The sequence below is a fragment of the Carassius gibelio genome, chromosome B7 (genome assembly GCF_023724105.1).
Source record: "Carassius gibelio isolate Cgi1373 ecotype wild population from Czech Republic chromosome B7, carGib1.2-hapl.c, whole genome shotgun sequence".
Classification (NCBI taxonomy): domain Eukaryota; kingdom Metazoa; phylum Chordata; class Actinopteri; order Cypriniformes; family Cyprinidae; genus Carassius; species Carassius gibelio.
In genome coordinates, this window is record NC_068402.1 from 16040881 (window position 1) to 16059512 (window position 18632).

At 37.1% G+C, this 18632-nt stretch overlaps 1 protein-coding gene across 2 annotated transcripts in view; it reads right to left on the bottom strand.

Annotated features, from left to right (window-relative positions):
- Positions 1 to 18632, bottom strand: part of pias1a (protein inhibitor of activated STAT, 1a) — a 40451-nt gene that overhangs the window by 17303 nt on the left and 4516 nt on the right. For both annotated transcript variants that reach the window (XM_052561511.1, XM_052561512.1), the window contains one exon: positions 10027 to 10465. In XM_052561511.1, coding sequence (XP_052417471.1) covers positions 10027 to 10465 — 439 coding nt within the window. The remainder of the gene's footprint in view (positions 1 to 10026; positions 10466 to 18632) is intronic.

The window sequence follows — 18632 nt, forward strand, 5'->3', positions numbered from 1 at the left end:
GTCAGCATTCATTAAGGGAAGATACATTCAAAACCACATTAGACTAATCCCGACAATCAATCACTGATACAACCAGAAAGCCTAATTTTATTTATAGATTTTTTTAAATAATTTTTCGAAACAGTGTAAAATCCAGGTATGATAATCCAGGTATGACTCCTAGAATTGAAATTTTACACGGATGTCCAATCTCTCCAAAACGGTTTATATTGTGCACTCAAATCTTAGTTTATTTAGTTTTCAACCATCCTCAATTAAAAGGAATAACCATTTCTGATTATGAATATTGAATTAGTCAATTTGCTGATGACACAGATAAAGGACAAAATATAAATCTATAGTTAAAAAGCCCTGAATACTATTTCAGTTTTTTTTGTAGAGCATCGGGATTATACCTACATTTAAAAGAATGAAGTGAAATACTTGGGTTTAATAATGTCTAAAGAAATACATAAGAGAGAATTAGTAAACATAGAAGAGAGAATTAACAGTATGAAAAAAATCCCTTAATCATTGATTTATGAGAGATCTGTCTATTATGGGCAGAATCCTTTTGACAAAAGCAGAAGGCATATCTAAACTAATTTACTCATGTTACTCTCTTTATGTTTCTCCTCAACTGATAAAAAAGGTTAACTCTATTATGTTTAAAAAACAAAACACATAATATTAAAAGATGATTAAAGACTATAAAGGTGGAGATCTGAAAGTCACTGATTTTCAATCAACGGTTGTACTTAAACTGAATTGGATTAAAACATTTTTAGCACAGCCTAACTCAATGTGGTTTCACATACCTAAGTGTGCATTTAAGAAAATTGAAGGGTTGGATTTTTTGCTGAAATGTGATTTTGAGGTTTCCAAATTGCCAATTAAGCTTTCAAAATTCCACTAACAGATTTTTTACTTTTGGAAAGTGGTATTCCAAATTTTACACCTCATGGTTCTACTTTGTGGAATGTCTAAGATTCTGTTTTAAGGTAGATCCTTGTGTTTTTTATTTAAAAGAGCCTGAAACCATTGGAAATTTACTTATTTCTTGTCCAGTCATATTGAAGTTCTGGCAGGATATTTACAGCTGGCTAAATATTTATATCAACACTTATATTCCATAAATGCATTTGTTTCAGGTTTTGTTTTATGCTTATGATCTTTTGAAAAGGTCAGTCATTGATGCTAAACATTATTATTACAATGTGTAAATATCATATACACAACAGTAAGTGGAATAACAGTATACCCTCTTTAAATTGCTTTAAAAATTAATGCAAAATACTTAGAATCTTTAAAGCACTTATCCAAAGATGATCAACCCCTTGGGAAATTAAAACCATGCATGAGTCTCTTTCCTTTAAAGACTGGTAAGGTCCTTTTTTCTCTCTCCCTCCTTGCAACCCCCTGAAATGTTTAAAGAATGTTTGTTTTGTTTATTGTTATTATATGTAGAGATATATACACATGTACATTTATGTATGATGAAGATATTATTGGAAAAGTCACTATTTATATATATATATATATATATATATATATATATATATATATATATATATATATATATATATATATATATATATATATATATATATATTAGTGGTGGGCCGTTATCGGCGTTAACGTGCTGCGTTAACGCGAGACTCTTATCGTGCGATAAAAAAAATAATCGCCGTTAATCTATTCTCAAAGTTGAGTTGGGAGCTGGGTCTAGGCGAGCTATGATGACTTTCACCTTGATATTTTATATAACTGACTCGCTGAGGCCAGCCTAAAAAGATGCTCAGGACAGTTGACGGGCCACTGCTGCGCATCGTCACGAAAGCTTATATTTTTCACATGTTTTTACGCCTTACCGCTTGTCGATTTAAACATTAAAGCATCCAAACACAATACGCGGAAAAGCTGAACGGTGTAGCTGGTTACTGGTGTTCGGAAAGCACGAGAGAGAGAGAGAGAGAGAGAGAGCTGCGTATCACAGACAGCGGCACTGAACCAAGCTCTCTTCTGCAAAGAGAAAGGCATCTCAAAACACTTGAACATCGAATTTGCTTATTTTTGCTCTTGTGCCGACAAATACTTACAAAATATGTCAAAATATCCACCTTGGAAATTATGCTCGAAAAAACTGTCACTTATTTCTTAAGAAGGCTAAAAGTAAACAGTTGAGGGAAAAAATGGGATGTGTATTATATTGGATGCGTTCATCGTCTCTTAAAGTGACCACGCCTAATTTAGCTACTGGCTGCTGTAATGTTAATCCAAGAAAATGAAAGAAAATCACTCACTGCTCTTGACTTAATTAGTTTGTAGTTTTTATAGTCAAACCAAAAATTATTCAGAAACCAGATATAATTTTTGATATATATAGCAAAACTGTAATAATGTTAGAAATGTTGAAGGTGTCTGAATAAATGTAGGTTTGATTGTATATTTCATTTTTACATTGAAGACTATCCAATGCTATTTTACATTTAATTATTTGGTTTCTGTACCTTGACACCTACAATCTTGAAAAAAACTTAAACATTGGTGTGAAACAGGAGTAATGTTGTTTGCACCTTGTGCAATGTGTAATTAGTTTACATCTTTTTCAAGCACTTTGTGATGCATTTTGAAAACAGGAGATGAGTGCCTTTTCTAAGGCACCACCTAGCTTGATAAACCCCTTCTCAAAGACTTACTGTTTTTCAATTTTATTTGGGTAACACACATATCCTGAATGCTTTCGGCAGAATTCGAATGAGCCATTTTAATCTAGATTAATTTCAAGATCACAGTGAGATTAATCTAGATTAAAAAAATTAATCTATGCCCACCACTAATCTATATATATATATATACAGTCTTGTTCAAAATAATAGCAGTACAATGTGACTAACCAGAATAATCAAGGTTTTTAGTATATTTTTTATTGCTACGTGGCAAACAAGTTACCAGTAGGTTCAGTAGATTGTCAGAAAACAAACAAGACCCAGCATTCATGATATGCACGCTCTTAAGGCTGTGCAATTGGGCAATTAGTTGAAAGGGGTGTGTTCAAAAAAATAGCAGTGTCTACCTTTGACTGTACAAACTCAAAACTATTTTGTACAAACATTTTTTTTTCTGGGATTTAGCAATCCTGTGAATCACTAAACTAATATTTAGTTGTATGACCACAGTTTTTTAAAACTGCTTGACATCTGTGTGGCATGGAGTCAACCAACTTGTGGCACCTCTCAGCTGTTATTCCACTCCATGATTCTTTAACAACATTCCACAATTCATTCACATTTCTTGGTTTTGCTTCAGAAACAGCATTTTTGATATCACCCCACAAGTTCTCAATTGGATTAAGGTCTGGAGATTGGGCTGGCCACTCCATAACATTAATTTTGTTGGTTTGGAACCAAGACTTTGCCCGTTTACTAGTGTGTTTTGGGTCATTGTCTTGTTGAAACAACCATTTCAAGGGCATGTCCTCTTCAGCATAGGGCAACATGACCTCTTCAAGTATTTTAACATATGCAAACTGATCCATGATCCCTGGTATGCGATAAATAGGCCCAACACCATAGTAGGAGAAACATGCCCATATCATGATGCTTGCACCTCCATGCTTCACTGTCTTCACTGTGTACTGTGGCTTGAATTCAGAGTTTGGGGGTCGTCTCACAAACTGCCTGTGGCCCTTGGACCCAAAAAGAACAATTTTACTCTCATCAGTCCACAAAATGTTCCTCCATTTCTCTTTAGGCCAGTTGATGTGTTCTTTGGCAAATTGTAACCTCTTCTGCACATGCCTTTTTTTTAACAGAGGGACTTTGCGGGGGATTCTTGAAAATAGATTAGCTTCACACAGACGTCTTCTAACTGTCACAGTACTTACAGGTAACTCCAGACTGTCTTTGATCATCCTGGAGGTGATCATTGGCTGAGCCTTTGCCATTCTGGTTATTCTTCTATCCATTTTGATGGTTGTCTTCCGTTTTCTTCCACGTCTCTCTGGTTTTGCTCTCCATTTTAAGGCATTGGAGATCATTTTAGCTGAACAGCCTATCATTTTTTTTAATCAACTTTTTAATCAAAGTACGCTGTTCTTCTGAACAATGTCTTGAACGACCCATTTTCCTCAGCTTTCAAATGCATGTTCAACAAGTGTTGGCTTCATCCTTAAATAGGGGCCACCTGATTCACACCTGTTTCTTCACAAAATTGATGACCTCAGTGATTGAATGCCACACTGCTATTTTTTTGAACACACACCTTTCAACTAATTCAACTAATTGCCCAATTGCACAGCCTTAAGAGCGTGCATATCATGAATGCTGGGTCTCATTTGTTTTCTGAGAATCTACTGAACCTACTGGTAACTTGTTTGCCACGTAGCAATAAAAAATATACTAAAAACCTTGATTATTCTGGTTAGTCACATTGTACTGCTATTATTTTGAACAAGACTGTATATATATATATATATATATATATATATATACATATATATATATACATATATATATATATATACATATCTATATATACATATATATATATATATACATATCTATATATATATATATATATATATATATATATATATATATATATATATATATATATATATATATATACATATATATAGTCATATGCACATTATTGTTCCCCATTTGAGTTTGTAAATGTATACAGTTGAATAATAATAATAAACTTTATGTGCTACAGCACTCTTGCTTGTCTTCCTAAAAGAAAGCTTGATTTGTTAATGAGATATTCGATATTACACAAAATGTCTTAATTTCCTGCTTCTTTGTGAAGCTGTTTTTCAGGTTGTTACCGTTTTACTTTCTGGACACTTGCTGCTCGCTGTCCCCTACCGGCTGCTTTTATTCTCAATTTGTTTTATTTTCTCTGTTGCCTTCATTTGTCTTTTCCCTTCTCGTACATGTACAATACATCATTCTGTTGACAGGTCTATTGACTTTTCTCTGTTTCATCAGCATACACCAAAAAGAGAGAGTGTTCTCGGAATATGAGTGTGTGAGGCAGCGTTATGGAGCTAATTACTTTCCATTTAACTATGAATATTGACCAGGGCCGTGGTGATGAAAGCCCAAACAAGCGCCACTATACACCCACCTACCCATTTTCACAGGCCGTTCCTTCCTCTGGCCCTTTCTTTCCTGCTTTGCTTGTATTGAGTCGGTCTCATTTTCTCTCTTGCACCTTCATCAAATCTCTCGCTTTCCTTAACATGAAACAGCAGGGGTGCAATTAAACCTGGAAAATCGACTCGCCGACACATAATTAGCCTGATCTCTATTCTCACAATCAACACTGGGGAGGTAAAAGACGAGAGAGCTAGAAAAAGATGGGTATGGGAGAGACAGAGAAAATAACGTTGTTGAGATGAAGGGAAACAAAGGGAGATTGACGGGGAGAGGCGGACAGAGGCATATGAGAGAGAGAGAGAGAGAGAGAGAGAGAGAGAGAGAGAAAGAGATTGAGAGAGAGAGCACAAGCACAAGTTCCCTCCCCCATGTCTAATCTAAAAATAGCACAGCAGTCTTTATCATCCGATTTGCTTCAACAGTTGGAAGCAAAGTGGACGTGAGGGCCTGTGTGTTACAGTTTGTTTTCTGACAAACCTTCCCGTTTATCTGCACGCGCCTAATTGACACAGACATAAATCCTGCTCTGTAGCCATGTGCCAGGACAACAGTATTTAAGAGTGCACTTTTTTTAGCATCCGATAATAAATGTGAAGCCAAACCAAAAACCTGAAGATATGCATGAGTTTTTATGTATGACAAAACGCTGTGCTTATCCTAACAAATACTTTTTCATTGGTAAAGTCATTTGTTGCTGAATTTAGATTAGAATGAGCTAAATAAGCATTTGATTTTCTCTTTCACAGGAGAGTGTCTTGTGGATTAGACTCTTTATTGTGTTGACTGCACGGCTGGCTGTGTGTTGAGTGAGTGATAGTGATGTCTGTGCGTTTTCATTCTTCAGAGAGGCTGGCTGACTCATGATTCTGGATACTGAGTTAAGTAATAGTTAGACTGACACTCACTGCGGCTGCACAACTTTGTGTGGAATTGGCACAAAATCAAACCAACAAACCAAAATCTCATATCACGATATGAGTAATAATCCAGATAATCCAGTTCAGCAATGATACATATATAAAAATTCCAATAAGATGGTAATGGAATGGAATAAAGATGAAAGGCGCTTCATTTGATTTACTTTATTTTCATTTAGAAGCATGGATGGTCAATGAAATGCATACTTTTTCATCATTGTTACATGATCCGGTCTTTTGGAAGAAATTAATAATAATACATTTATCAGGGACGCATTCAAATTCAAAAGTGACAGGTTATGACATTTATAGTTTTACAAAAGATTTCTGTCTCAATTAAATTTTCCATGACGATATTAAGCAGCACAACTGTTTTCAACATTGATAATAAGAAGACATTTTTCTTGAGCACCAAATCACCATATTAGAATAGTTTCTGAAGGATCGTGTGATGCTGAAGACTGGAGTAATGGAAAGGGGGAGAATCCCAGCAATGATTGCGACACGAGAGCAATTAATATTACATGTATGTGCTTATTTTAGCAATGCTGCAGTCACTCATCAGCATATCAAACTGCATATTACTATTAGTAATGGTTTTATTTAGTCATGAGCGTTATGGAAAGCCAAACACTTTGAAAACCATGCAAACCAACATCCACGAGACCCACATGACTGTAAGTGGATCTGTTTACACACTCGGCCCACTAATAGCGTGCCTGAGATCAATTTAGGTATTCGTGTAAACATAGTCAGTGATGTTTTGTGATATTTCAGTGATGTTTGACTTTAGTGTGCCTACACACACACAGTCCCATACTAAGTGTCTATAGATCATTCGTCTTAATGAAAACACTGCTAGGATACTCTAAACCCGACATACACGCCAATAAAAATTACTCTCAGTCTTTCTGCAGAACGCTAAGACAGAAAGTTAAACACAAAGAAATGGAGAGACAGAGCGAAACAGAAAGGGAGACTGTGCACAGCTTTAAATAATTCTGAATTATCTACTAATCTGTTACTTTCTGTTTAAATGCGATCTTAGTTTCGGCAATGCTGTATTGTTTGCGGTAATTAAAGTTCATTTCAATTTGGAATAAACTGAGACAAAGAATCCTCTAGTGTTGAGCTGATGCTGATGCTCTAAATCTGTTTAACTCATTTCATTTACAACACTATTCTGACATTGCTGAAATTGTCTATGATGCAGTCTTTATTCAGAAAGTGTATATACTGTATTGTTTGGTTCATAACTGAAGGATGCTCACCACATTGCTCTCAGTGTGTGGGAGTACATTCATGCTGCGAGCAGCAGTAAGACACATCTCTGCTAATTAATAAAAGACACTGACATCCTTTCTATGACGAAAATACATCTAAAAAGGATCCAAGTTCTTTAAATGCTCCTATATGCCAGCATGCCAGAGAGTGATTGATGTAATGACTAATCTATGCATAGTGCATGGATAGCTCCGATGAGAGCAGAATAATGATGATAATGTGATTATGACGAATAAATAAATACTTGCTTCCTGTGGCTTATGAGGCAGGAAGGCAATGCTATGCTGTTAGAGATAAATATGTTGTTCAAGCACAATGAGAATCACATGTGCTCACATGAAAGGACAAATAATCCAGGAAAAAGTTAATGGATTTGAAAGTTTCGTTCCCAAAGAACTTCTCAATGATTATTAAAATAACAGGTCAAGGTAACTCAATATAAAAAGCTAACAATTTAGTTTGTGAACATTTTGTGTACTATAGATGAAAATGGCAATGATGTTTAGTAATACTACTCATTTATAACTTGAAAAACTAAATTCCCTGTCATTGTCTTTAGCACTTTAAGTCAAATAATGCTGCATCAGCTTCATACCTACATTACTGTTCCGTTTGGAGTGATGTTTTTTTAAAGACATTACTTTTATTGAGCAAGGACACATTTAATTGGTCAAAAGTAGCTGTAAACACTTTTACAAAGTTGCAAAAGTGTTCTATTTTCTGAAAGCTGTTCTTTTGAACTTTCTATATCACTGATAAGAATAAGAAATATTTCTGAAGCAAAAAATGTATAATTTGAATACTTCTAAGATTTACATTTTTGTATTTAGCAGACACTAAAGTGACTTACAGTGCATTCAGGCTATACATTTCCTTTTTTTTTAACCAGTATGCGTGTTCCCTGGAAATTGAACCCATGACCTTTCGCGCTGCTAACAGAATGCTCTACCACTGAGCCACAGGAATTATTATTACATTAATAACATTTCATAAATTAGTTTTTTATGTTTGGTAAGCTTACGAAGCTTTGTTCTTTTTTTCTTTTTTTAAAGGTCAAATGTTGCAGACCCTCAACTTAAGAAGTGCATGTATGGAAAGAGAAAAGTGTCCACTGAGTTAATTTTACTTTGACGAAAATCACCTACACATATTCCGAATTTGTAAGTAGGATGTTCCCAAGAGGACTTAAACACAGCATTTAGTAGGGTGTGTTTTAACATCATTAATTCTACCATTACTTTAAAGCAAATGGAAAAATTAGAGAATCAAAACACAACGCACTACTATCAAAGAACAGACAGAGAACAGGCATGTTAAATAGACATATCATCATCATACAAACATTTAGCTTGAAATAAAATTAGCTATAATAATAATAATAACAAAAAAGGTGTCTCCAACCATGCTAACACCAAACCTACAGATCTGTTCCAAGAGACTGAGCACACAACTCCCAAATGGTCTTAAGCACTTGCAATGAATGAAACTGAATGCCATTGGAATATAATCTATGATTCAATAAAGCTCAATGAAAATGTAAATATGCACCAACTGATCAAACACATCATTGTTTTACCCAGACTGAATGGGCTTATTTAGTTAACGTTAATGACTAACTACATATCTAACATGTCTGCTTAGCTATTCAAAACTGCTAAATTTACACTTTACTTTATTACACAGCAAGTCTAGTATATTGCTCTCTTTAAAAAGCCATACTGTCATGATAGTACTGCTGGGATTGTGTTGTCTGTACTGCATAACACCTTTCATATGTGCAATTCAAAACCTATACGGCTGCAAAACAAACTGTGAAGAGTTTCAGTAGGTGTGGATGCACCTATTTACATCACTGAGAACATGACTCTTTTGCTCTGACTTTCGATGTTTTAGCAAAGTACACCCTGAAAAGTCGATCTATCAGCAGGCTGATATTTTATACATGAGCTGTGGGGTGGATGTATTTTTGGGGTGGAAGTATACTGTTGTTCCAGAGGAACAAAGGAACAGTCAGAAATTGTTGAAGTAATCAACACTAGTGATTCAGCTAAAGAAAATCACCTTTATTTATATAGTGCTTTTAACAAAACAGATTGTGTCAAAGCAACTGTACAGCATTAATAAGGAAAATAGTGTGACATTAATGCAAAATTACAATGGTAAACACTCAATTACGAAAAGCTTAATAACTATCATATGTTTTCTAAAAACTGCAATGTGTAGATAGATAGATAGATAGATAGATAGATAGATAGATAGATAGATAGATAGATAGATAGATAGATAGAGCTAATTTTGGACTGGCTGTTTGGACCACTGCAATGTGTGCTCTAGAACATTCTGTGCAAGGGATGTAATGGTGTCTGGTGCCATAGTGTGTGTACTCATGATTTTTAACACTGTATGCAAATTAGAGTGAGAGAGACAGTTTAGGAAAAGAGAGAGACTGTGGTTGGTTGTGGGGATTGGCAGTCTATTTGAACAACACTCCTCAGGCAAACGAACATGCTGATCCAAACCAGCCAACACCATTAAAATGCTAATGTAGGCAAAAAGGGGTCCGCACATCTCTACAGTTGCCGTACATCAAAAAGATCTACAGATATGCACTGTTCAAAAAATAATAATACACCACTAAAAATGTGCATTTACATGCACTCCTCAAAATCTCAGCAACTCACCAAGACTCGTGGGTTTAATGAGCTCATCCAGTAGGTCGTAGAAGGGCAGCCGCTGCAGTTTGACATCAGGGTGTACGGGGTGCAGGTTCGTGGGGAGGTGGGGCAGGCCCAGCTCGTGTTTGGGCCCGAGGAGGGAGATGGGGAGAAGAGGGGACGGGGGTGCTCCATGCCCATCAAATCCCAACTGTGTGAGGCCGGGGGGCAGGGAGGCAGCGGCGGGGTGGACTCCGGGCAGGGTCAGTTCTCCCGGGGACACCAGCTTGGTGGGGAAGCGTCGTCTGTAGAGCTCCTTGATCTTCATCTGGATGGCAGGGCTGCAGCCGGCTTTAAGGAGGTGTAAGGCTTTAGTCAAGAGCTCGTGCTTTCGTCCATGTTTGTTTCTGCCGGCGTAGCCCAGAAGAACCTGCAGCTCTGACACCCGCAGGCTCATCACCATTTGCTACAGGAAAAGGAAGGAACGAGAGAGGCAGAAATTAACAAGTACATTCTGAGCCAACTCGATGACAACATCACACTTCCAAGCCAAACGCACTTCATTTGCATAGGCCAAACTGTTTACTGGGCAAACACGCATACACATACTCGCAGCTCAGACACTGATACACACATCTGAAGGCACACACTCAAATACAAACACATCTCTCACACACGCGCCTTCCCTCAGGCTAGGATAGTTCAGTAATGGTCTAAGCTATGAAATATGCAGGAGCAGCCCCAAACACACACAAACACAACGGAAGTGTCACATTCCACAGGCTTGAAAACGAGACGGAAAAACCAAACAGAAGAGTTCAAACAATGCAGAGCGAAGACGGGCAATGTACACACTAACATTCGTAATAATAAACCATTCTTCTCCAGAATGGCAAATGAACACATGCTGTCCAGTTTGACTGATGTGCGTTTCCTGATGAGATTAAAGAGACAGTTCACCAAAAAATGAACTGTCATTTCTCAGTACGTGTTCCTATGCAACCTTGCGTCCTTGTGTTTTTGCAGAACGTCGTCCTCAACCATTGAAGTTCAATTCCAATACTCAAGAATGCAAATACAGAGGACATTCTTAAATCTACCCAGAAGTGTTCTCGACATCGAGGATGCAGCAAATGCACACTTAAGAAAACAGCAAACTGTTAAAAATCCCAATGAACGCTGTGGATAGACAACATTATATAAGCTTTAAGGAACAGTTCAAACAGTTGTTAGCCCCTATTGACTTTTTCCCTGCTATGATTTCCCTAACAACTGATAACAAGCATTCTTCAAAATATCTCTTTTGTGTTCATCATAAAAAATACTTTTATACAGGTTTGGAACGACATGAGGGTGAGTAAATGATGACAAAATTTTCATTTTGGGGTGAATCATTTCTTTAAACTTCTAGCGTGCATGCGTGCAAATGCATGACTCTTTGTGAAAGTAAATATGTCGTTTTGTTTGCCATGATCTTAACAGTGATAAAGAATTTACATGGCATATTATAAAGGATCTTACCATCGTCACAGCACAATTAACAAATACATGCAGTACAATAAAAAGATATAAAATAATGTAAGTAAATCTTTTAATCGGTTATGATGACATCTGTGATGTTATGTTCAGAGTATATAATTGTGCAATGGGTGGTGCTGTCCTGCTATTTAAAATGTGCTGGGATGGTCAGTTGAGTAATAAGACATTGAGAAACATCCTCTGTCATCATTTACTCACCGTCATGTAATTCCAAAACTATACAGAAGCAAAAAAAATTTAAAATATAATGTTAGTCAATAGGGTCCAGTGTTGTTTTAGACTCTATTGGCTTTCACTATACGTACCAAAAAAAAAAAAACAGTTTAAATTATGTTTCAAAATACCTTCTTGTGTTTCAATCAAAAATGTTATACAGGTTTGGAATGCAATGAGAATGTATGATGACAGAATTTGAATTTTGGATTGAACTTTCAGTTTAACCATTTGCATTTGGAACCTACAATATTCTTAAGTAACGTCTGTTTGCATTCTTTCCTTTGTAAATATATTTTAGCTTCTCCTTTTGACAAGATATTACTTGAGAATTAACCAGACAATAAAAAGCTAACAATGCACTGATTAACAACTCAATCCCTCTGCTGCAAACAAGAACAAATCAGAGCAGATGCTCTTGCAACCAGGAGCCTGCCAGACATTCCTGAATAAAACACATGATGCATTTCTGCCTTAAAATAAGGAGAGGAGAGGAGAGCAGAGAGGTTGGTTCAGGAAGAAAAAGAGAATGACAGTGGGCATGAGAGAGAGAGAGAGAGAGAGAGAGAGATGGGGGAAGGGCAGAGACATGAGCTGCTCGGCTTCCAAAACAAATGAAATTGAACACACACTCAAACACACACACATGCACACAGAGACAGCTCCAGTAAAAATACTCAGCAGGCATAATGCTGTTTGAAAGCAGAGTCTGCCGACAAAGGTGCTCTAATTTCCCCCTATAATGACCCATAACAATCCAATCAGTCATTAATTCACTTACTGATCTATCATATTCTAACAACTGTCTGGAACAAATGCAGAAATGACAATCAATAACTGAGCTGTTCAGGTGAAGGGATGGAGAAATCAGAACTAAAGGCGATGCAGACATTCATTTACGGACAAATCATTCGGTCTGGTGAACACACTCAGAAAAGGGGTAGTAAAAAAAAAAGCAGGTGAAATATTGCAGACCAGCCACGAACATCTCACACAACAACACACTGACAGCACAGGAGATTCACACAGCATGTGTGTGTGTGTGTGCGAAACAAAATGAGAGATGTATGATTGAGCTCATGAGTCTGAATAGCTTGACTGAAAGGGAAAAAAAGAGAAAGAGAGAGAGAGATGGAGGCTATGACCATGAGCACACACACCGCATCTGTCAAATGCTTCGCATGTCTGTCAATTCTCTTTCTGAGAAACACTTGCCTTTTCACATGTGCAGGGTGTGATAGTTACTTGTTTTATCAATCAAATAATGGGAAAATGAGAGTACTGAAGACACTGTGAAAGAAAAAATAATAATAATTCAGGTCCAATCAAAATAAAGGAGTTAGCTGTGGTTAAATTACATTCCAGGAATTGGATATCATTGGGTGTGTGAAGCATCGTGACACACTGTGAAGCATTTTGCAGAACCACACTGAACCTGAAACTGATGCATTCATATATAAACAGACAGCAGGATGTTTGACACATACAGTCTATTCTGTACATTTAACCACATTTTGATGTTGTTTGAACTGGAGGTCATGTGTGTACAAGACCTGCTGTCACCACAGCTCAGACAATTCACAACGTTGTTTGAAAATCCTTTTGAGACCCTTCAGTTCATATAATTTAACACCACATGACAGTTGCAGTATTGAGCCTAGAAAACCATGATAAAAATGAGCTTAAAATCCAGAATTCACCTTCGTGAGCAGCCAACTGTATACCTGCATGATATTCATGTTTTGTTCATATGAATTTTATTCCTCTGACTTTTCTCACCAAGTGAACCGCCCACATACCTCCCTCCTACACTCAACCCCCTCTCACTCATCACAGCCCAGAGGCTCTAATGTTTTATCCCACGGCCATTTACAACCAACTAATACAGCACAATTTCACACACACACCAAATCCCAGAGGTCAGAATGTAAAGGTCTAAGTTATGCCAGTGTGAATTCAACGTCAGATATGGCCACCCTGGTAAAGTTCTCCCACACAAAACTGTCATACGAGTTTCAAAGTGATTCAACACCACCACCACTCTTAACCCACAGAGAGGAGAAACGAAGAGGTGTGCTTGATGTCTCCATAATCAGTCAGCTTTATTTAAATAGAATAAACCACAATGAATAGGAAGAGTGCTAAAAAAAAAGTCTGCAAAGCTAGCTCATTCTTTCCAATCATACACCATTACAAACACCTGATATGGCCCTACAAAGTGGACTTAACAGGGGAAAGACTTCAAATCATATAGCGAACATGAATGTTGAGGCACTAGATCATCATTGTCAGAAAACAATGCAAAAATGTGCTTCACATTTTTCCTGATACAGCATTTATTTGATCAGCAAATAGTAAAAAATTTAATATTGTGATAAATTATTACAATTAATAAAAATAATACCTTTTTTTCTATTTTGCTATATTTTAAAATTGTAATTAATTTTAATTACATTATTTATTATCAATGTCAGAAACAGTTGCTCCCTAATATTTTATGTAAACTGTGAAAAATCGTTTTCAGAATTCTTAAAAAAAAGTATTTAAGACTTTCTCAGACTTTAATTTGAAAATATTGTCTACGCATTTTTTTTATTTATAAGAGGCGCCAAGTTTGACAAATAGAAATTGAACTTGAGTTGATAAGAATAATAAATGCAAATACTTTTAGAAACATAAAAGTATAATAATCCAATCCTTGTGACTCATGTGTTGTCTGAGGTTGATGTAGTTCTAAATTAATGTGCCATGTGAACTTCTGCTGGAATCGCCTGCAAAGTGTGTTGGGGAGTGTGGGGAGGACCCTGCGAATCAGAACGCAGCTGGAATCTGACCATCTAGAGAAGGGCTTATTAAACAGGTGCACATTAGTGAAGGTCTGTGTAATATTACACAAACAGCACAAAGGTTACGACTGCTCAGCGTACAAAAAAATAAATAAACCCTAAATAAATTATTTACATATCTAATGCAAATTTATGGGTTTATGTATTTTTCCAGGGCAACAGAAAGGATACTTCTCATTCAAAATATTGTTTTCTTTTTTGCAGCATACATAAACGTGTATGTTTATTTCGGCTTCTGCTGTTCAGGGTAAATCTGTGCCAGGTACATGCTCTAATTCCACTTCATGTGGGTGATCCAGCCAAATATTCTTCAAGGTCATGCAGATTTATACTTATTAAAAACAGAAAGAAGAACATACAATGCCAAATACACCAGCACAAAACCTGAAGGTGTTTTTGTGTTTCTCCACTGCTGAAACAGAGAAGTGTTTTTCAGGCTCAGGTGTAACGTGTGATAATTAAAGCATTTGTGTAGGTGTGTTTGCGGTCTGTCTTTGGGGCTCAGGTGCACATGAGCCTGTGATGAAGATCATCTTTCCTGAAGTGTAATTTCAGAGGATGAAGGTGACTCAGAGACAGAATCCCTCCATCTTTTCAAATGCCTGTCTGTCTGATGCTGCGACTGACAGCCAACAAACAGTTGAGGGGTTACAAACACACACACACACCTACCCCCAATTTCACTTGCATGCACACTCACTCTCCCTCTCTAGCTAAGAGCCCAGAACACAATTATGGCCAGCTTTTCCTCCAACTCTAACTCTCTCTCTCTCTCGTCCGCCCCTCCCCCACCATCTCCAGCCCTGCAGCTCACTGGCGGAAGATCAACTCTCTCTCACATACCTCAGTGCTTTGTGTTTCACCAACACAGCTCCAGCGACGAGCATGCGCGCACACACACATCCATGTAACCATATTATTATCATAGCGTGATCTAAAGGCTCCAGATATGACACAGATATGAAATAGCAAAGTCCCCAACAGAGCCACTAAACTATCTACTAAATGGTTTGCTACTCAATGGAGCTCATTCACAAAAGAAGGGACAGTTGACTAAACCCGCATACAGACCAAATATTAGGACAAAATCATTCTGATTTCACAAAAATGGACTGGTACAATTTTAGTAGCTATGTCTAAACAAATTTTATATTTTGAAAAGTTATTTTTCTTGCATTTTCAGATATTAACTGTAATTATTGAAAAATGTGCCTTTAGAAGTGAAGATAAAAGTTTTAGTTTTTCCAACATTTATAATTTGTCATCTAGACAGAATTACTTGGACAATGAGTAGTGATTGGTTTCATTAAACAGAGAAAAAATAAGAATTAGCTACAAAAACTTTGCACTTTCTTTACTCACATAACAAAACTAAACTAAACTTTTACAAAATGCGCTCAAAACGGAAAACAAAAATAGAAATGTTGTATGTATTGACGATAAAGCTGGTAGATTCTACATTAAAGGGGGGGTGAAATGCTCGTTTTCACTCAATATCCTGTTAATCTTGAGTACCTATAGAGTAGTACTGCATCCTTCATAACTCCAAAAAGTCTTTAGTTTTATTATATTCATAAGAGAAAGATAGTCTGTACCGATTTTTCCCGGAAAAACACGACCGGCTGGAGGCGTGACATGTGGGCGGAGCTAAAGAATCACGAGCACCAGTAGGCTTTTGCGTTGAGAGCGTTTGGAAGCTGTGACATTACCTTGAGGAAAAAAACATCATCCAAAACAAACCATGGCTAACAGTCAGATTCAGCCGTTTATTTATGATCCAGAATCAGATCCCGAGGCTGAAACTGAACGAGAGCAGCAGCAGCAATGACTCGCTCTGAGCGGGGCTCGAACCCGGGTCTCCAGCATGGAGCGTCAAACTGGGCCTTGTTTGTAAAACAAGCATCTTCGAAATGTAGGGGAACAAACACAAACACTTGCACAACTCCGTTGATGCTCTGTAAAAATAAACTCCATACACTGGTCCCTTAATGCTGTTTCTCTTTTGGTAATCTGTGCAGGGTTGTCTTGCCCTGGCAACCAAAAACACACTCCTTTTGTGACATTTCGCGACGCTCTCGCTCTGATCAGTGCTTGTCTGTGCACAGCCTCTCTCTGCTCTGCTATACGGGAGCACGCGCTCTTCCGGCAGACGTGCCCTCAGGACCCATATAAGGAAAATCCGCTCCATCTAACGTCACACAGAGGCATACTCGAAAAAAACTTTCCGAAACTTGTGACAAACCGGAAGGAGTATTTTTGGAACAGAAATACTCCTTCAAACGTACAACTTAATTTTTGAAACTTTGTCCATGTTTAGCATGGGAATCCAACTCTTTAACAGTGTAAAAAACTCAGTATGCATGAAATAGCATTTCACCCCCCCTTTAACAGTTTTATCAATACTGTGGTATCGCGATAGCAAAACTGTCTCGATATCATTGTGGTCACATGACGATATGAAACAATATGTCTTCTGAGCAAACTTTTTACAATATATCTGAATTTCTTATTCTAACATAACAGGTCTTTAAATTTGTGTTTTGGGCCATTATGCTTTGGCACAGTATGTGTCAAACGAACTAAAACCTGAAAGCACTATATGGCTTATTTCCTTCAAGTCTATTTTCGCTGCGTGTTTCACAGCAAAGGATGCACTTTGTTAAGGTGATCAGCTCGCGATCCAGTGTTTCTGCGCCTCAGAACGGCTCTGTACACAATGAAGTGAACTCGTTTATTACATGTGCTGTGAGTTTAGCACACATTTGGGAATGTAACAGCCACCAGTTATGCTTTATTTTCACGGGAGATGATTACAGAATTAGATTTGTAGTAAGATTTGTAGTGAGACGCATTTTTGTAAGCATGTTTTACTGAAGCTGGAGTTTTCTGTCAGGATAAAAGCTCTACTGCAGATTCCAACTTTGTTTACATTCAGTAGACAGTTCGTAAACACTGAACGTAAACAATGCTGATTACTGTACGTTGATTATGTTCTGGGGTACTCTCCAAAATGGTGGAAAATGGTAACTCGGGGAGAAGAACTGTTAAATAATATATGTAACCCTATAATAAATAATTGATGTTATTATAATTTTCTTTGCACACAAAAAGTATTCGTGTAGCTTCATAAAACAGGGTTGAACCCCTAATGTCACATATACTATTTTACCAATGGCCTCACTATGTGCATTGATCATGGCAATATCCTTCCTGTCTATGAATGAAGGTATTTCGGGTTTGGAATGACATGAGTGTGAGTAATTAATGAAAGAATTATAATTTTTAGGTGAACTATCCCTTTATAAGTCCACTAGTGCAGTATGAATTGCTGACAGCTAGTTTAAATGTAACGTTCCTGCAGTCCAAATTCAAAATCTCTCTTTCAAGTGTAGAAACTAGAAAATAAGTTTTTGTAATTTCCATACTGTAGTGTAAAGTAGGGCTGCACGATATTGGGAAAAATTTACATTGCGATATTTTATTTTTCTGCGATATATATTGCGATATGAAATAAAAAAACATTCTTACAAACTAAAATGGGGTGAGCAAACTTACATTCTCATTTTAAATGATTTAAACATCGACACCATCATGTCAATTGATTAATATGCGCGAGGGAGAGAGAGCAAGACAGCGCTTGTGTTGATTGAAGACATTGAGCGTGCAGCCGGGGCTGCACATCTAGTGCGCATCTAGTGTGTCGCTGGCCTCTCTCTCTCTCTCTCTCTCTCTGTCTCTCTGTCTCTCTGTCTCTCTGTCTCTCTGTCTCTCTCTCTCTCTCTCTCTCTGGCCCATACAGTCAATGAATAACGGATCAACTACGACAGCCTACATCGCACATCCTGCGATGTGACTATCGTGGATTTGTACATCGCGATATAGATGCTTAAACAACACATCGTGCAGCCCTAGTGTAAAGCAAAAATAATATAATATTTTCATTTATTTTACAGTGCAACTGTTTTAAAATACATGTCTTTCTGTTATATGAATATTGAGTAAATAATATTATAAAATTGTTGTTATAGTTATTAT